Genomic DNA, 18,281 nt, shown 5'->3' with positions numbered 1-18,281 from the left:
CTCTCCCTCTCTCTCTCGTCCTACATTTGTTTGCTGTAAAAATTCCACTTAAAAAAATACTGACTTGTGAGCTGAGATGAAATTTCAGATCTTGCTAGATCCCAATGTATATCACAATTTTAATAAGATGGGGTTTTTTTTCAAATGTATTTACTGAATTATTATTATTATTAGACAACGAGGGTGATACAATGGACACAAAACATAAATGTACACAAATACAGGCTCCACAAATGGACATACAATTAAGCAACATGAATACAAGCAACATGGCAAATTCCAAAAATTTGTTCACAAATGTTATAATGTAACATGGGGGAAATTAAAGGAAAAAGTAATAAGGTTAATCGTTGGAAATATATTAAGTATAAAATTAAGTGTATTAGCCTACTGTACTGCAAGTGTAAATGCTCAGGAATTAAACTTGAAATTAGAAAGAATTTTTCACATATGGATAGTTTTGCTGGCTTTACAATTTGCACTATTTTTCAGGGTATTTATACGATACTTATACGATACTACAACAAGCAACATTTTTGGAGAAGATGACAAAGCACTGTGCCGGTCAACAGGAATTGAAGTCAGACTTGCAACATAATACCGTAGCATTAGAAGTTGCCATGTAGACAATGTGAGAGTGTTTATCCATCTACTTGGGCTGTGTAATCCTGCAATGTTGACCAAAATATTACACAGTGTGCGTATCAAGGATATAAAAGTGCTGACACACCTGGCAGTTTTTTAGGGCAATGTAGGCTACACTCCCAATACCAACCAACTAACCAAGTCAAAACACAGGATTAACATCTATTCAAGTGTTGCCTTGCAAAAAGACATTCCTGTGTGATTAAATAAAAAATGTAAAGGCAACTTATTGATCGATCTTGATCATCATAATTGCCCAGACATGTATTTTCCCTGGTCATCTCTGCCTGAACAGTTGAACCAAAACAGGATGTCTGTCATAAATTTGCTGAATTCTACTCCCAGTGACTCAACAATAAGTCCATTCCGTCTCTCACAGAAACTTTCTCCCTGAACACCCTCAGTTAATTTCAGCCACCAGTATCAACTGTGTTTGAGTGCTTTTACCTCTGTTCTCTAGTTGTGAGTTTGGTAGTTGGTTTTATTGTGTCGTTGTTTCTGCACTGTTGATTTGTCATCCAGTAACAAAACATCGATGGACTGGATTGAAGGAGAAAGGGTCATCTATAGACCCATCAAGGTATGTGAGCATTGTTTATTGCAGTTAAATTGTAAAGATTTTGAGCTGTAATTAAATGTAGCATAAGAGGCTTTTGAGTGACATTATTGCATTTCCTTCAAAGGCATTGTTGAATGTACCAGTGTACAGAGACACTGTACAGCTTTGCTGGGAGTGGAAGTACTATGAAGTACAAGTAAGAACCACTTTTGTTTCAGGCCCGCACAAAATAAAACACCTGACAAATTCTGGTAAAGTGTCTCCTATGATTATACTATATATGAGAACATCTGATGCTTTCTATTGTCTTGTAGAAAAAAATGATGGTGCAGTTTTTGAGGCTTCAGCAACAAAAGCAGGTCCCATCTGAGCTGACAGCTGAGGACATGACTGACTGGCTGGTGGCGCAGGGCAAGACATCTCTCAGGGAGCGGTGAGACTCACTTACTGAATTTGACAATTAAATACAAAGTAATTACTTTAAAACAGTATTTCTATTTTAAAATCTTGTGCCTTTATTTTGAAGGCTAAACGGCCAAACCTGAAGTCTTATTTCTGCTAATTCGAGCAAGTCTTACCTATCGAGGCCGGCGCACACGTGATGTATTTTGAAAACAGCTAGAATGGCTAAATAATGGTGTAAATGTCTGTCTTTTCAAGTCTGTTGTATGGACTAACAAACTTTATTTTTTTATGATTTTCTACTGGCATGGGGGTGAGTAGATAATGATAGAATTTCAATTTTTGGGTGAACTATTCCTTTAAGTTAGTCTGTTACTAATGAGAAGAAAATAGAGCAACAGTTAAGATGAACCTTCTTTTTTCCTTCCATTTAAAGATTGTGGAGGTTTGATCTTGAGAGTTTTGATTCAAGTGTCCAGCCTCTCCTCACACTGGTAAGACCAAGATCATGAAAAGACTCAGTTTGGAGTAAATGATCACATAACACTAGATTGATCCTGTAAATATGTCAAATCTTAATGGTGCATCCCATTTCTTGTTTCAGATGTGGGAGGTGAACATCAGCATGAAAATGATGGTCATTGAGTTTTTAGCCCGAATCGTGCTGAACTCATCTGAAGCCAACAGTTCTTGTTTTCAGTAAGTCACAGTTATGAGATGAGATGAAACTTGAATGATTTCCATGGAGAAATTGTGTCTTTTCAGAAAATGTGTATTTCAACTCATTTTGAGCGACTCTCTTCGACAGAGACCCTCAGATCATCCGTCTGGCTGACAAAGCCATCAGGAGCCTGATGGAGAAGCAGCAGCCCAGCTCCAGCCTCCTCGGCCCCCAGAAGGTGGTGATGCTGGTTGTGCCTAAAGTGCTGCAGGGCTTCTGGATTAATCCGGCGATCCTCTTATCCGTACCCCCGCTGCAGCTCAGCGACCTGGCCGTCGGACTCACGAAGGCCGTTGAGGATAAGCTCTCCGCCTCTCTGACCTCCACGGACTGTCAGGCTGCCTTCTCCCGCTCCATCCGTGATGAGAAGGTCCTTAATATCCAGAACAAGGTCAGAGAGAAGTACACTCCAGATGTCCTGCTGGAGAAGCTGAAGCGCTTTGAGCCAGAGCTGCTGACCAGGATCGTTGACGTCACAGTGGGGGAAATCTGTGTGATGTTCGAGCCACAGAAACAAGTGCTGACCACCAAAGAGGTTCCTCTGAGCCTCCCTACTGAAGCACCTGTGGTTCCTGTGAGCCTCTCTACTGAAGCTCCTGTGGTTCCTGAAGCTCCTCTGAGCCTCCCTACTGAAGTTCCTGTGGTTCCTGTGAGCCTCCCTACTGAAGCTTCTCTGGTTCCTCTGAGCCTCCCTACTGAAGCTCCTGTGGTTCCTGTGAGCCTCTCTACTGAAGCTCCTGTGGTTCCTGTGAGCCTCCCTACTGAAGCTCCTGTGGTTCCTATGAGCCTCCCTACTGAAGCTCCTCCGGTTCCTGTGAGCCTCTCTACTGAAGCTCCTGTGGTTCCTGTGAGCCTCCCTACTGAAGCTCCTGTGGTTCTTGTGAGCCTCCCTACTGAAGCTCCTCTGGTTCCTCTGAGCCTCCCAACTGAAGCTTCTGTGGTTCTTGTGAGCCTCCCTACTGAAGCTCCTCTGGTTCCTATGAGCCTCCCAACTGAAGCTCCTGTGGTCCTCCCTACTGAAGCTCCTGTGGTTCCTCTGATCCTCCCTACTGACGCTCCTCTGGTTCCTCTGAGCCTCCAAACTGAAGCTCCTGTGGTTCCTGTGAGCCTTCCTACTGAAGCTCCTCTGGTTCCTCTGAGCCTCCAAACTGAAGCTCCTGTGGTTCCTGTGAGCCTTCCTACTGAAGCTCCTCTGGTTCCTATGAGCCTCCCTACTGAAGCTCCTCTGGTTCCTGTGAGCCTCCCTACTGAAGCTCCTGTGGTTCCTGTGAGCCTCCCTATTGAAGCTCCTCTGGTTCCTCTGGGCCTCCCAACTGAAGCTCCTGTGGTTCCTGTGAGCCTCCCTACTGAAGCTCCTCTGGTTCCTCTGAGCCTCCCAACTGAAGCTCCTGTGGTTCTTGTGAGCCTCCCTACTGAAGCGCCTCTGGTTCCTCTGATCCTTGCTGCTGAAGCTCCTCTGGTTCCTCTGAGCCTCCCAACTGAAGCTCCTGTGGTTCTTGTGAGCCTCCATACTGATGCTTCTCTGGTTCCTATGAGCCTCCAAACTGAAGCTCCTCTGGTTCCTATGAGCCTCCAAACTGAAGCTCCTCTGGTTCCTGTGAGCCTCCCTACTGAAGCTCCTGTGGTTCCTATGAGCCTCCAAACTGAAGCTCCTCTGGTTCCTATGAGCCTCCAAACTGAAGCTCCTGTGGTTCCTGTGAGTCTCCCTACTGAAGCTCCTCTGGTTCCTATGAGCCTCCAAACTGCAGCTCCTGTGGTTCCTCTGATCCTCCCCACTGAAGCTCCTCTGGTTCCTCTGAGCCTCCCAACTGAAGCTTTTGTGGTTCCTCTGAGCCTCCCTACTGAAGCTCCTGTGGTTCCTGTGAGCCTCCCAACTGAAGCTCCTGCGGTTCCTGTGATCCTCCCCACTGAAGCTCCTCTGGTTCCTCTGAACCTCCCAACTGAAGCTTTTGTGGTTCCTCTGAGCCTCCCTACTGAAGCTCCTGTGGTTCCTGTGAGCCTCCAAACTGAAGCTCCTGTGGTTCTTGTGAGCCTCACTACTGAAGCTCCTGTGGTTCCTGTGAGCCTCCCAACTGAAGCTCCTGCGGTTCCTGTGATCCTCCCCACTGAAGCTCCTCTGGTTCCTCTGAACCTCCCAACTGAAGCTTTTGTGGTTCCTCTGAGCCTCCCTACTGAAGCTCCTGTGGTTCCTGTGAGCCTCCAAACTGAAGCTCCTGTGGTTCTTGAGAGCCTCACTACTGAAGCTCCTCTGGTTCCTATGAGCCTCCAAACTGAAGCTCCTGTGGTTCCTGTGATCCTCCCTACTGAAGCTCCTCTGGTTCCTCTGAGCCTCCAAACTGAAGCTCCTGTGGTTCCTGTGAGCCTCCCTACTGAAGCTCCTCTGGTTCCTGTGAGCCTCCCAACTGGTAGGAGTTCTTCATCAGGTCCGCTCACACTGTAGCTCATGTCTACTTCCATGAAGATTAATTGAGGCATTGATTGTCCTCTTTTATATTTCAGAGATCAAAAAGACCAAGAAGAAGAAGAACAGAGTCTGGCGTTTCTTCCGTCGGCTGGTCCAAACACTGAGGAAAACAGCCGAGGACACTGAGAGGGACTGAAATCCCACTGCAAAAAATAAATTCAGTGTTGCATTGCAATCAGTCCATGTCAGTAATTTTTTTTTTTTCATTTACTGTGAATTGATGCATTGTAAATTCAGAAATGATCATACAGGAATTGCATGATACCTATACATATACAGTCAACTCCAGAATTATTGTCACCCTTCATGAAAATGAGCAAAATGTATTGTATACAAAAAACTTATTTTTTTTATTTATCTCAGAATCGAGAAAATGTATTGCTTTCATCATTTCTTGTTTCACTGGGGTCAAAATATGAGGTTGCACACATGTAAAATCCATTTGTCATCCATCACTTTGTGGAAAATCAAAGAGCTTTCAACTCAGAAGAGACAGATAGTGAAATACCACTAAGCACAGTCAGGGCAATAATCAAAAAGTTGCACAGTTGAGTGGAATGCTGAGGTTATTAGTGTCAAAATCAGTTAGACGCCTCCATCATGCCAACAAGCTCAAGGGTTGCAGGAAAGAAGACCTTACTGAGTGCAACCCATAAACTGAAGCGCCTGAACTTTGTCGAGCATCAATTGAAAGAAATGGTTGCGGGAACACAAAATCGATGTTTTGCAATGGCCGTCTTGTCTCCAGAGGTCTGAATTGAAGAGGGCAGTCCACAAGCACAAACCAAAGAATATCAAGGATCTTGAAGTGTTCTCCAACCTTGTCAGACATTATAGTAAGAGGCTATTGTACTAAACCATAAAACATTTTGTGTTTGAAGAACGTATTGTGTTAAAATGAAAGTGTACGACTCCCATATGTTTGAGCCCAAAGTTACATGTACATCATTACATGTGTTGCATGCGACCGACCGAACCTTAAATCAGATTGACTCCAGATTTAAGTTGTTATAGTTGTTGTGTTCTAGTGGTTAAAAGATTTATTTTGGAGTGGAAAATGCAGAAATCGGACATGTAATGACCCGGAAGCGGTATATTTGTTTACAAGTAGAAAACGGTGGTAATCTGTCTTGTCTTAGCTCTTGCAGTGTTCCTCAACACTAATATGAAACTTTTTCTTTAAAAATGTAAAAGTTTATAGCCTGATATTATCGTTCTGAAGCAATTTTGCAAAACGCGATTGGCAGCCTCTCGTTCTGTGAAAAGTGTCTTTAAAGACCTTGAAATTTGTCTGACCATTGATTCATCAATGAATGCATCATTTTTTTTTTTTTTTTACGTAGAACCCTTACGTAAAAACTGTAGTGGGTTACGCTGCTCTCTGCTCGTGCCTGGTTGGCCGTTCCCTCAGCAGGGACCCGCCTACAAAACGTGGAGAGAGCCATGCTTGTTGTCTACAACCACAAGATCGGGCGGGCTATATCATAATATACATGCAAGGGATATTGAACTTGGTTATTTTCGTGTTTCACGCAGTGTTTTGGATAGAAATGAACGTCACGGTAGTACCTGTAGTTTGTAAAATACCGTCAGGCAACCAATAAGCTTTGACTGGCGGCTAAGCCAAGCTAGCTAACTAGCTAATGTTAGTTGGCTTGCTGCACAGCTTCCTGGAGTCACCTTTCTGAATCCCAGTTTGAACACCAACTCATTACCTTATAGTTAACGTTTACCCCAAGATTTACATCGCTACAGTAGGAGATACTGACACCGTAGAAGGAAAATGAGTCAAATGGAGACTGAAGAGTCAGGTAGGTTCAATGAGATAAAGTATAACAACATGTCATTTCTGAGCCCATGTAAACTCTCAAGATGATTTACATGAATGACTGGAAAGTTTGAAATACACTCAGTTTTTAGCTGTATTGTACTATATCTGGGTTTTCCTTGCAGAGATGACATTATGCTTATTTACTGCAGAATGTCTCCATCTTGGCATGTATTTCTGCTGTTTGAATTTCCATGTTTTGTCTGTGTGGCCATTCTTTGACTTTAGAGTGGGCCACGGATGACCTGCAGAAGCTTCTGCATGCTATGAAAAACAGCATCCCAAAACGTGACACAATGAACATATATACCAAAGGACAGAGGATTCTTGACTGGGAGAAGGTGGCTTTCCACCCTTACTCTTCTGAAGCATGTCGACAAAAGTGGCAAGAGATTTCACAGAAGGTGAGCGACAGACTTTTTAGTGCCTTCACATTGTCTTGTTTTGTCAACCACTGATTGAAAAAAAAACTGCCTTGGAAATCCTTTGTCATTACATGATTTTTGTTTGTGACAGTGAAAAATATGAGCGTCATATCACTATTTTTGGCAATAGATGTTAGATTTGAGAATATGCGAGAGCTGATGTGAAATGTTCTATCATAATGAAATATTCTCTTAATCACGAAGCATATTTCAGTTGAGAACTCGTGCATAAGCGTACAGTGTAATATTCATGTTTTTCTTTCTCAGATGCGCAAGATTCGGACACTCACAGAGCTCATTGTAGAAGCTGAGGATGCCATTCATAGCCCTTTAAACAAGGTGAGGAAAGCTTTATGTAAAGCTCTGTGTTGTCTGTATTGAGCTGCATATTGGGGGTTATAGGTATCATGTACATAGGTCACAGTGGTAGTGGTAGCAATAGCACATTGGTCTTGCAAACAACGCACAGACATGAGTGGTTGCTGGTCATTTTCCTAGCATTATATGGTGATATGGCTTGTAAATTATGCATGCACACTGTGAAGCTATCTGCATAAGTTAAAAGTCCCTCATTGAACTCAATAAGGGGTCACTTAACAGATAAAAGCAGAAATTTGGATGTATTGTGGACTGGAGGGAGATTATGCTAATGAACACCACACACGTGAATGACTTTTCCTGCAGGTCCATCCAGAGCGCCCGAAGAAACCCAACCCTCCAAATGCCATGTTTTATAAGGAAAAGTGGGCCAAATATCATGAGAAGCACCCGGACCTGAGCGGCCAACAGCTGTTTAAGTTGATGAATAAGAAGTACCAGGAGCTCCCAGAACAGAAGAAGGTACAGGCGAGGAGAGGCCAGTGCTAAAGCAGTGGTTCTCAACTGGTATTGCATAAGGCCCCAAATTTTATGTCATGAAATATTGGCTAATTTTTTCATTTATCACAGGCTAAATATGTCAAGAAATTCCAGCTTGAACATGAAGAATATATGCAAAGTATGCTGCATCTCAGGTAGTAAATGAAAAAATATATAATTTGAAAAAAGTTGCATATACACTTGTTAGGTGGTCTAGTAGACTGCCCATATAAGTTCAGTGTCAAGCAAATCCTTTGTCTTTCAGGAAACGTCATAAAGTTAGAGACATTAGTCAGCTTTTTTTGAAGAACACTGAAAGTCCCCAAACACCTACTGGGCTCAGGTCCAGCCAGCAGAGGGAGAAGTTCCTGCAGGCCAACCCAGACGTAAGTGATACAAACACAGCTGGATTTAATCTTTTTTCTTGTAATTACCTATTAATCTAATTTTCATGTTGGTCAAATACAGTTGACATGGCAATAGAGCTGCTAAAAGAACACATCAGATACACCAGATAAAATTAAGTGGTCAACCTTTTCATAGATTGGAGCTAATATGAGGAGGTGGACACACAGACACACAGATACACACACACACACATAGAATAAGCCAAGGACAGATCTGCTCCTGAGACTTACCGTTTAAAATTGTTTTAAATTGAATTTCTAAATGTGATCTCTCTTGTTGAAGCAGGAAGAGCAGCATTCTGAAAAAGAAGGAGGACGGAGCAAGGAGGAGTCCAGACAAGCCAGCACACCTTCCAAGCCCCCTATGTAAGCCACTAATACTAGAGGAACTCAATAAAAAACACACACATGAAGTTACAATGATTGGAATTGAATATGAAAGTCCCATGTTTTTTTTTTATCTTATGTTCAGAAATGAGTAATTTGCATCTCTTACTGTGTTTTTTTTTAAATCATATTTTACATTATATTGCATATATTCAATTATATTTACACTTTTGTCTAAAGCGACTTGCAATAAGTCATTATAATCATCTTTTTTTATTTTATCATTCTTTTTATCACTTTGCTTCTATGTTTCATCACTGTGCGAGTAAACTAAGCAAAGCTAACAATGCAACCAGTTAAATGACTGGCAGCTGAGCGCCCTTTAGCGAATTACTGCAGCTAACAGTATTGTTTGTGTGTGTGTGTGTGTGTGTGTGTGTGTGTGTGTTTAGCAATGGCTATAATCTCTTCTGTAAAGAGCAAAAGTCATCCATGGAAGGTGTCTCCAGTAAAGACTATATAACTGTGTGTGCCCAGCGCTGGCGACAGTTGCCTGAGAGAGAGAAGGACAAGTACAAGACACGCTGCAGAGAGGTCTGAACACACACACACACACACACACACACACACACACACACACTCTCTCTTTCTGTCCTGGAAAGTGCTACATAAAATTGCTTGTTCTTTCCACACACAGCGCACAGCAGTGTAACACAGTAATAACTTGCCATACCACACTCACCACATGACCCTGAAATCAAGTTTATCATGTTGAGTTGTTGTTGTACAAATGAATCGGAACACAATACTAATACTATAACAATGTTTACTTCTTTCAGTTGAAGAGACAATATAAGGTCAAGCTGAGTGATTATCTATGTGTAAGTAATATTCCTCCGACTACAACATGTGAGCTGATGCTGCTAAAGACATTGTGTGATTATGAAGGTGTTTGTGTTCTTCAGGATTTGGAGGGGGAGGAGCAGCAGCAGATCCTAAAGGAGAATGGCATCGAGACTGTTAAGCAGCCAAAGGTCAGAAATTAATTCAGGGTTCCTACACTGGTCTGAAAATGCATGGAAAATGAATTTGATCATTTCCAGCTCTTGAAAAGTTTGAGATTTGCACAAAAAGCCTGGAAAAGTGTTGCTCAGTCTCAATACACAAGACATGTTTTCTGTAGTTGTAGGCTTGCTGTCACATATCATCATACCATAAAGCAAGGAATCTCTGTCTGTATGTGTGTCCTTCGCATATATCGAGAACCGTTCGTCCAATCTACGTCACACTTGGCGGGTGTATTGCTGGGGACTCAAGGACGTGCAGTGTCGGATTGGACACGCGACATGTTTAATATTAATAAACTTTGAATAAACAAGTGAACAGCGCTCTGTGCAGCAGCGGTGCTCAAAGCAAGCAACTGGAAGTGCAGTGTCGAGTGTGAAGTTGTGTGGATGAGCGGTTCTCGAGAAAGCTGCAAGCAGCAATACTGGAGGCCAAGCAATCGGCCCGTTCCGAACAGGCATGTTTTGAACGGGCACTGCACTAGTTGAGATAATTTAATTGAGTAATCGTCAGCTATTTAGTGATGTGGCCTAGTTGACAGTCATATTGCCCAGCCACTATCAGCATACATCATATCGAACATCCATCAAAATCTCTTTTGTCACGGCCATCATGTAGGAGGGCTGCTACATCCCTTCAGGTCCCTTTTTAATTATTAAAGTAGGAAGTATCACTATCCTTTAAACTTGTGTGCAGCTGTTTTGTTTAAGGCACAATCTTGGAAAGGTCTTTTGTTTTCCTATGCTTAGACATTACCAGAAAGCTATTTAAAAGGAATAGTTCACCCAAAAATTAAAATTTGGTCATTATCTACTCACCCTCTTGGGCAAAGGGGCAAAAAATGAAATTTACAACTGTTACAATATATTAACACTTCAGTACTGGGGTGGATTGTAAACAGATGAGGTGGTACCTTTTTTTTATTTGAATGCTTGTTTTTGAAATTCCATTTAATTTTCCATGCCTTTCACTTTACTTTCTGTAAACAAAAGCTAAGAATGTGAATTGATTGCCTAATTAGAAACTTGTCTATGATTAATATACAGCGCTTTAAAAAAGCAAAGCCTTTAAAGACGTTCCTCGGCGAGCCCAAGACGCCGTCTCGGTGAGCATAACTGACTTATATCTGACCATACAGACATCGTGCCTTCAAGATGCCATGCCTTTCATTACTGAAGACAAACCTGAGCCTCTGAATTGTTCTTCCTCACACAGAGCGGGTAATGTAGTGTTCTGCAGAAAACAGATGGAGCTTCTGAAGAGTGACATCCCATATACAAGGGATCGCATGGCCCATGTGGGTCGAATGTGGCAGGGCCTCTCTAAACGGGAGAAGGAAAAGTACAAGGAGAAAGCAGACGGCAACTTCGTGAAATACACAGTGGAGCTACAGAAGTGGTTTAAGGTATAAAGAATCCCCTCCACTTGCTGGCAGGATGAGCTGATTTTTGATGAAGGCCTACATTTTTTCTCTGTTATAATTGGTCACTGTTTACGTTCTGCAGACGTTGCCGGCAGTGGAGCAGGTAGCCTACCTGCAGCATAACCCCAGGGTAAGTATGTATGAAAACTCAAGTACTTATTTCTTGTTTGTTTCTTTATAAAGATGTCTTGTAGGTTGCTTTGTTTTGTTTTCTCAAATTTGTAATGTACTTTAATTTGCAGAAATCTCAATTCCTTGATGTCAAACAAATGAGTATTTATCCTGAAGAAGGACCAAGCAACCACAGACCATCTGTAAGTTGACATGTGGTTGATACAACAGTCTCAACAAAAGCTTTTGGCTACATAGCCTTTGTTCTCAAATTTGTAATGTACTTTTCTTTGCAGAAATGTCAATTCCTTGAGGTCGAACAAATTAGTATTCATCCCGAAGAAGGACCAAGCAAGTACAGACCATCTGTAAGTTGACATGTGGTGATGCAACAATCTCAACAAAAGTTTTTGGCTACAGAGTCTTTGTAGGATATGTAGCCAAAAACGTTTGGTGAAATCCGTGAAGCATCAAACTAAAAGAAAAGAGAAGAGCGTGTGGCTTGAATTTTGTTCATAGTGGTTTTTACAAAAGCCTCGACTGCACCTCGCTGGGTGTGTCTTCTTCCCATCGAAGTTTAATACAACAATCTCAACCCTACATCACCACCAGACCAATGAAAAGCTCTGGGTCTTAGTTTTACTGTGAAGTTTGAAAGACCCCATGAAACGGCATCTTTACTTCTTGATTTGATATTTACGCTTAGGGTGCAGCATGAGGTCACCATTAAAGATACTCTGTTTTCCAGGAAGTAAAAGTAATGGGAGTTTTTTTCATGGGGACTTGAAGTACAGTAAGCAAAATGTATTGTAGGCTGCTGAAGTTGTTTGTGAGGGTCACTGATGGTCATATCTCCTTCAGTCCTGCCTTCAGACTGACGTTCCCAGAACAGATTTGTCACCTCACTCATACAGGAAGTAGTCAACTGCTTAATTCTGTTGAGGATGCCTTTATGTCCGTCCGGTGTTGTATCTCCGGTTGAGCTGCTGTATAATGTATGTACTGAAAGGATATGTCATCTGATTTAGGGTTAAAAAGCCCTATTTTCAAAGCTAAGCATCCACATCTGTCTGTTCACACACAGGATTCGGAAGATGAAGACATTGAGAACAGCAGCAGTGATGAAGAAGAAGAGGGGGAAGATTTTGGCTATATTGAGGTTAGCATACCAGAACACTTTCTTTTTTCTTGTTTTTCTTTTTCATTTTGCAACCATCCATCATGACGTTATAAATAACATTTGTCTGTTGATGCATAGGTTGAGGATGAAGACGAGGATGAGATAATATGGCAGCATTAGATGATGAGATGGAGAACCACACCAGCGGCCTCGTACCCACCTCTACTTCAGAGCGGGACTTCAGGAAGATGAACTAAAGCCACACACAACATGGTGGCCATGTTGCCTGGAAAGTTGCTGTCTCTTGTCTCTGCAGTGTTTCACAGCTTCACTTTAGGTGGCTCGCTCTGTTAAATCAAGCTGTGCCTGCTCCTATATGCTCATGAATAAAGGAGACAACAAAGACTGTTGTTTAAATAATTGAATGGTTAACTCAACTTTTCTACTTGTGCTGTTAAATAAGGGTGAGCATCTATGTTGAAACTTGGAGGAAAGACTGGGCAGCTCAATTTTGCTGTTTGGTAAGGGCAACAATTTTATGATTTTATGTTTTTTCATTACTAGACTTACTATTTTTTGCTTCAATTGACTGGAAAAGATATTTGTAATTAATCATTTTTATTGCTGTAAACCCTTGCTCATGTTGTTCTATACATTGCAGCATTTGAGATGTTCCTCAAATAAACATGTATGTTATATAATGGTGTGATTCATCTGTGGGGGATTGCATGATTTAGAGAAATTCAAATAACCAAGCACAAACCAGACGGAAGAAATAAACGCAAATCGTTTGTAGTCACCACTACAAAGCGAAACAAAAAGTAAAATTTAAATCTAAACGCTACTATGAGGCAAGACGAGGTCACATGTTGGTCTGGGTGACAAATATACTTGTCCACTCAGTTGGAGTTTACTGAGAAAAACCTCAGCAGTGCAGCAAGGAAGGACTTCGTGGAAACTCGTGTAGCGATCGATTGCTACTGCCTGATCTCTCTGATGTAAAGATGGATGCCTGCCGAATTAGGTAAATAAACACAATTACCAATTTGCATGGCTGTGATTGCCGGATTCTTCGTAGATTCGTTTTATATCGGGACACAAGCGTCGTTTTTCCTCGTTCACGGCTCGTACGGAGAGTTGTAAAGCCCACAGCCGCAGTGCAGCACTGCTGTTCGGGGAAGAGCCTCGCAGCAGTCAGATGTATTTCTTCCACAGCAAAACCATTCAATGACCCTGTAATGTGTAATATTGTTTCTGTTTCTTCTGTCTAGCTCGATACATTTGATGCGTTTCATTCCTAGTGTTTGCTCCCGTTGACTTGCTGGTTTCGTACGGGAGAAAACCGCCTCTTGTAACCTTAATCCATTATCTTGGCATTTCCAATTCCTCCAGCCTATTCATAGCCATGCTCTTTGTTTTGTTTAGCAAGATTTTGGCTAAGCTACCTTCATTAGACAGCAACGCTCGGATCAGCTGGGCAGTTTGTTTGTAAATTGGCCTATCTTTTGTGTCGGGTCTGTTTATTGAAGTGATGCCGTGCTACAACTGCAACGTTAAGTTATCTTTCTATTTTGTGTTATTAGTAGGTTATAAACGTGGGAAGTCTGAAATTAACTCCCTGGCAGTGTTCAACGTGCAGTTGTAAGTCACATTATACGCGTCGGTTAGACCACACACTGATATACATTCATTGGTTAAAACATTTTTTTTTTTTTTATCACACAGTGTTGTTAACTATATATTTCCCTCTTGCTGCAGCCCTGTTTTGGCCAATGCTTGCTGCGCTACAGCATGACCACAGCAGTGTCGGCTCATCTTGTAGTTCTGGCAAATGAAAATGGAGGAGGTTTCAATGTCCAGCCTGGACAACAGCAAGCTGGAGGTACAGTAGAGCAAGGCCACGTTACAATGACTATTCAAGCAACCTTTGAATTGTACATTATGTCTACAGCACACAGTGCAAAAACTGTTGAATACAAACTGAGACAGTTAATACAACAGCCTTGTGAAGGGAACAGCTTGGCCCTGTGTCTCTTCTAATACCTTGTCTCTTGGCTGAAGTTCTCCCTGTTTGTCCCCTGCCAGGGCCTAGCTCAGGACATCCTGTCTGACTTGGTGGAGGATGCGTGCCTGGGCCTTTGCTTCGAGGTCCACCGGGCCGTCAAGCAGGGCTACTTTTTCCTGGATGACACGGACCAAGAAAGCATGAGGGACTTTGGTGAGCATGAACACGTTCTGTCTGCCCAGTGAAATAATGATGGATTAATTCTCACCTCCACTGTCACTTTATTACTTCTGGGTACTGAAACGTAGTGTGAATTCACAATTTATTGACAATGGTTTCTTATGCTATGGCCCAATCAGTGCTCTCCCCCAGGTTTTAATGTGCCATATTTGTTTGTAACCCAAGATTTGTGTGTTGTGATTTTCATGGGAACCAACCTTGCTTTTGATTAAGCCGCCACTCCGTTATAAAGAGGGAACCTTGTCTGAATGCTTATACACCTTTTGTTTTATATTTCCAGAAATTGTGGACCAGCCGGGAGTGGATGTGTTTGGCCAGGTGTACAACCAGTGGAAGAACAAAGAGTGTGTATGTCCCAACTGCAGCCGGAGCATTGCCGCCTCGCGCTTTGCCCCGCACCTGGAGAAATGCCTGGGGATGGGACGCAACAGCAGCCGCATAGCCAACCGCAGGTACGCGAGTAAACCAGCCAACCATCTTGGCCCCGAGACTGAAAACCAATATGGGCTCACTGTTAAGATGCTTTTAGGAAACTGGACTCTGATGTGCATGAGGCAGATGGAAAATGAGTACTGCAGAGGTTCAGTTCTTCCTGTGTGCCGTAGGCCTAATAAAATTCATTCTCGTTTGAAAATTAAGACAGGCAAGGGATGTGCTAGTCAACACACAAACCTGATGTGGAGGGAAAATGGCTGACAGTGTTGTAATTACATTTTCTTGCTGTATAGAGGTTATCATTGTCATTCAAACTGAAGATGTAGCCGACCAAGAAAAAAAAAAGACTGTTTCAGATATGAATGCACTTGTTTTATATTCAAGTTGTGATCTCCAGTGAGTTGTGGAATTAATGCTGAGTCACTGTGCGTCATCCCTCCTTCCCTCCTTTGCAGAATAGTCACCGGTAACAACACCAACAACAAGTCAGAGAGCGACCAAGAGGATAATGACGACGTCAATGATAATGACTGGTCCTATGGGGCAGAAAAGAAAGGTGATGTACTACTTTTGACTTCTTTTTGCTGATATAGTGTTTTGCCTGCTAATACAAATACTCTAATACAGTTGGACATGTAGGAAATTCCTCAAATGTCATCAAAACCTAAAATCGAATGTCTTTTTCTTTTGCAGCCAAGAAAAGGAAATCTGATAAGGTACATTCATATTCATTGAAAAAGCCTCTTTCAATCTGCAGGAATGTTGCATAACCCTTAGATGGCTGTGTATTCTGATGTCCTACCTACTTTATCTCTAAATGAAATCCAGTGTCCTCACTGAGTATCAGGCCTTGACACGAAGGGAAATCTAGTTGAGTTTTTGGAGGAATATTGTTTCTGAAAGCAGCACAGCCATTGTGCAAGATCGCAGCCCCTAGCCATTTTCCAAGAGGAGTCATTTGAGCATAGCATTACACTAAATGCCACTATCACCATCATCGAGCAGTTTAAACAAAATGGGGATATTATTGATCATACCCTAAGATTTGTGTGCACCTGTTTTGTTTCATTACTGGAATATACTCCTAAACAAAATATTCTTTTCTCTTTGCATCTCAGAATCCAAATTCACCCAGAAGATCCAAATCATTCAAGCATAAGAACAGTAAGTTGACATGAATCCTTTAACTACTACTGGATGGCATTGTTTGTTATGCAGTGGCTTGTATAGTATTTTGATCAAATGGATGTGCCATTTTGATAAAACCTGTTATGAAATTTGGCCGCACTTGTGGCAATAGTATGGAAGTATGCCAACACATCAGGAACATCTTCTAGATAGACCTGCATAAATATTTGCAAATAATTTTATGCTTTGTTCTATCTAAGTGAGATGGTGGAGTTTTCTATTCTCGAGCAATACAATGAATGCCTTAATATTTAGACAATCATAGCAAAATATTTGAAAGTCCATTTAGTATACATATAGCATTCTGAATAATAATAAGGTATGAGTGACAAGTTACCTGACACAATCTGAATAGTCCTGATGCTGTAAACTCCATCAGTTGTACTCCATGCCGGTTAAAACAATTTTCCAATTTTGCATGCTGGCGACTGCAAATGGCAGCATGTGGTGACTGTTTGAAAAATTTGAAGTTCAATAGCCAGAAATCATATGACGTGACATCAGTAAACTGCACACAGCACACTCATGTTGACCGACCCGGCCGGTCTGTGATGCTTTACATCAAATGATGCCAAATGGAAGAGAGAGGCAAAAGAGACACAGTTTGGATTTGACTCTTAAGTTTCATTGTGTCACTTGCTGTGGGCGGAGATTTCCTGCCAGTGTCTGCACCCAACACTAGAATTTAATTTGGCTAAATAAGGCGAATATGCGTGACCCACTTCATAATTTACACTGATAAGGCAGGTGCGTTTTTTTACATAAAAATCTTGTCTAGTGCAGCTTTAAGGTTTACTTATTTTATTTGATTTCAGAAGGGAAAAAGTGAAACCCAATGCATTTACTGTATAATAAAGGCATGCCTGTTTTATGGCCTTTGTTCATTCTTCTCACGTTGTGAGATAGATGATGCTGTGAATATTTGTGTCTTTGCTTTGCTTCGCTGTGCCTTCCATTGCTCAGGATAATGGTGGAACGAATAAGCGCTCATTTAAATCGGTGCTTGACTGGTTGTTATGAAGAACTGAACGACATGCAGCCTGTTTTTTATTCCCCCAGGCATGATGGGGCCTCGACGTCGTATGGACAACCAGGAAAGCCCACGCATGCTGATGAAAGACGAGGCATTCCCTCAGTAACACACTCAACCACAAACACACATACTCTCACAATTGTGTGTGCGCACACAAATGCACACACAAGGGGAAGACCAATAACACTTCACCCATGGCTCTTTTTGTTGTCAAATCAATGGACATTGATGTTTTAGGTGACATCTATGGTGTTTCCTGTTCTGCAGAAGCAGTCCAGATCTCCCACTGTATACTTGACTCATTTGTTCTTTTCACAAAATCATTGTACCAACACTCATTGTTTTCTTTTTTCAGTTAATTTTGTTTTGTAAATTATTTGCTGGAGTCCAAAATAATGAATAGCGCAATAGAAATGTTCACTGCACAGAGGTAGATGCTGGTGTAAGTCGTCCAGCGGCCAAGCAGAGGCAGCTGCGCAAAGAGCTTCGGCTCTTACAAGGTCTGGTTATGTGTGCACATACGTTGTTATCAGGCATGAGGTCTAGTTATATATTTCCTCACAATTTTATCTTTCATTTTTGAAAAATAATTAATGACAAGTTGTCATGTTACCTTTCAGACAATCATGACTAATGGTTTGTCTTATTTTCACATTCACTCGATCAAGATCACAATTCTCCAGCTAATGAAATTACAATACAGTGTGTGTGTGAGAAGCAACTCATGACAGTTGTTATTCACCTGTGGAAACATGTTTCGAAATGTACAGCAAATGAACCCCTTATTGTACAAGCAAGCAGATACAGTATTTGCTGTGAAAAGCGGGTTTCTTTTGTTTCATTTTTTGGTGGATAGTTGGGCTTGTTTTCTAGCATTCAAAAATGTCTTTGTATCATGTGTTTACATTGTAAAGGGTTACATGTATCCTCGGTGTGATGTGATAGTGTAAATATTCCAAATAGTTGAATTGCTGCTATCATGGCTCAGTTTGTTCATCTGTCTAGCATAATAAATGATTTGTTAC

General features: G+C 41.7%; 2 protein-coding genes across 3 annotated transcripts; both read left to right on the top strand.

The window, feature by feature from the left end:
- Window positions 1-6,231: 6,231 nt before the first annotated feature.
- LOC139650911 (nucleolar transcription factor 1-A-like) lies at window positions 6,232-13,010 on the top strand. 2 transcript variants are annotated; one of them, XM_071527706.1, is made up of 17 exons: window positions 6,232-6,602; window positions 6,848-7,023; window positions 7,312-7,383; window positions 7,729-7,884; window positions 7,993-8,057; window positions 8,168-8,288; window positions 8,596-8,675; window positions 9,089-9,230; window positions 9,476-9,517; window positions 9,602-9,670; window positions 10,748-10,806; window positions 10,917-11,106; window positions 11,207-11,254; window positions 11,367-11,438; window positions 11,532-11,603; window positions 12,320-12,394; window positions 12,494-13,010. In XM_071527706.1, exons 1-17 carry the CDS (start codon window positions 6,575-6,577, stop codon window positions 12,533-12,535), a joined length of 1,509 nt encoding a protein of 502 aa, XP_071383807.1. In that variant the 5' UTR covers window positions 6,232-6,574; the 3' UTR covers window positions 12,536-13,010. The 2 variants fall into 2 exon arrangements, with proteins under 2 accessions (XP_071383807.1, XP_071383806.1); XM_071527705.1 differs by having other exon boundaries at window positions 8,593-8,675.
- Window positions 13,011-13,280: 270 nt separating this feature from the next.
- atxn7l3b (ataxin 7 like 3b) lies at window positions 13,281-18,281 on the top strand. Its single transcript, XM_071527701.1, has 9 exons — window positions 13,281-13,379; window positions 13,939-13,996; window positions 14,114-14,237; window positions 14,441-14,573; window positions 14,881-15,052; window positions 15,491-15,591; window positions 15,729-15,751; window positions 16,154-16,199; window positions 17,283-18,281. Exons 3-9 carry the CDS (start codon window positions 14,187-14,189, stop codon window positions 17,360-17,362), a joined length of 606 nt encoding a protein of 201 aa, XP_071383802.1. The 5' UTR covers window positions 13,281-13,379; window positions 13,939-13,996; window positions 14,114-14,186; the 3' UTR covers window positions 17,363-18,281.

This window comes from Centroberyx affinis, unplaced genomic scaffold (genome assembly GCF_046629955.1).
Source record: "Centroberyx affinis isolate AG114_WGS23_722 - 3 ecotype Tasmania unplaced genomic scaffold, CSIRO-AGI_Caff_v1 ptg001571l_1, whole genome shotgun sequence".
Lineage (NCBI taxonomy): Eukaryota > Metazoa > Chordata > Actinopteri > Beryciformes > Berycidae > Centroberyx > Centroberyx affinis.
The sequence above is the reverse complement of the archived record's forward strand: the minus strand, read 5'-3'. Positions and strand labels throughout refer to the sequence as shown.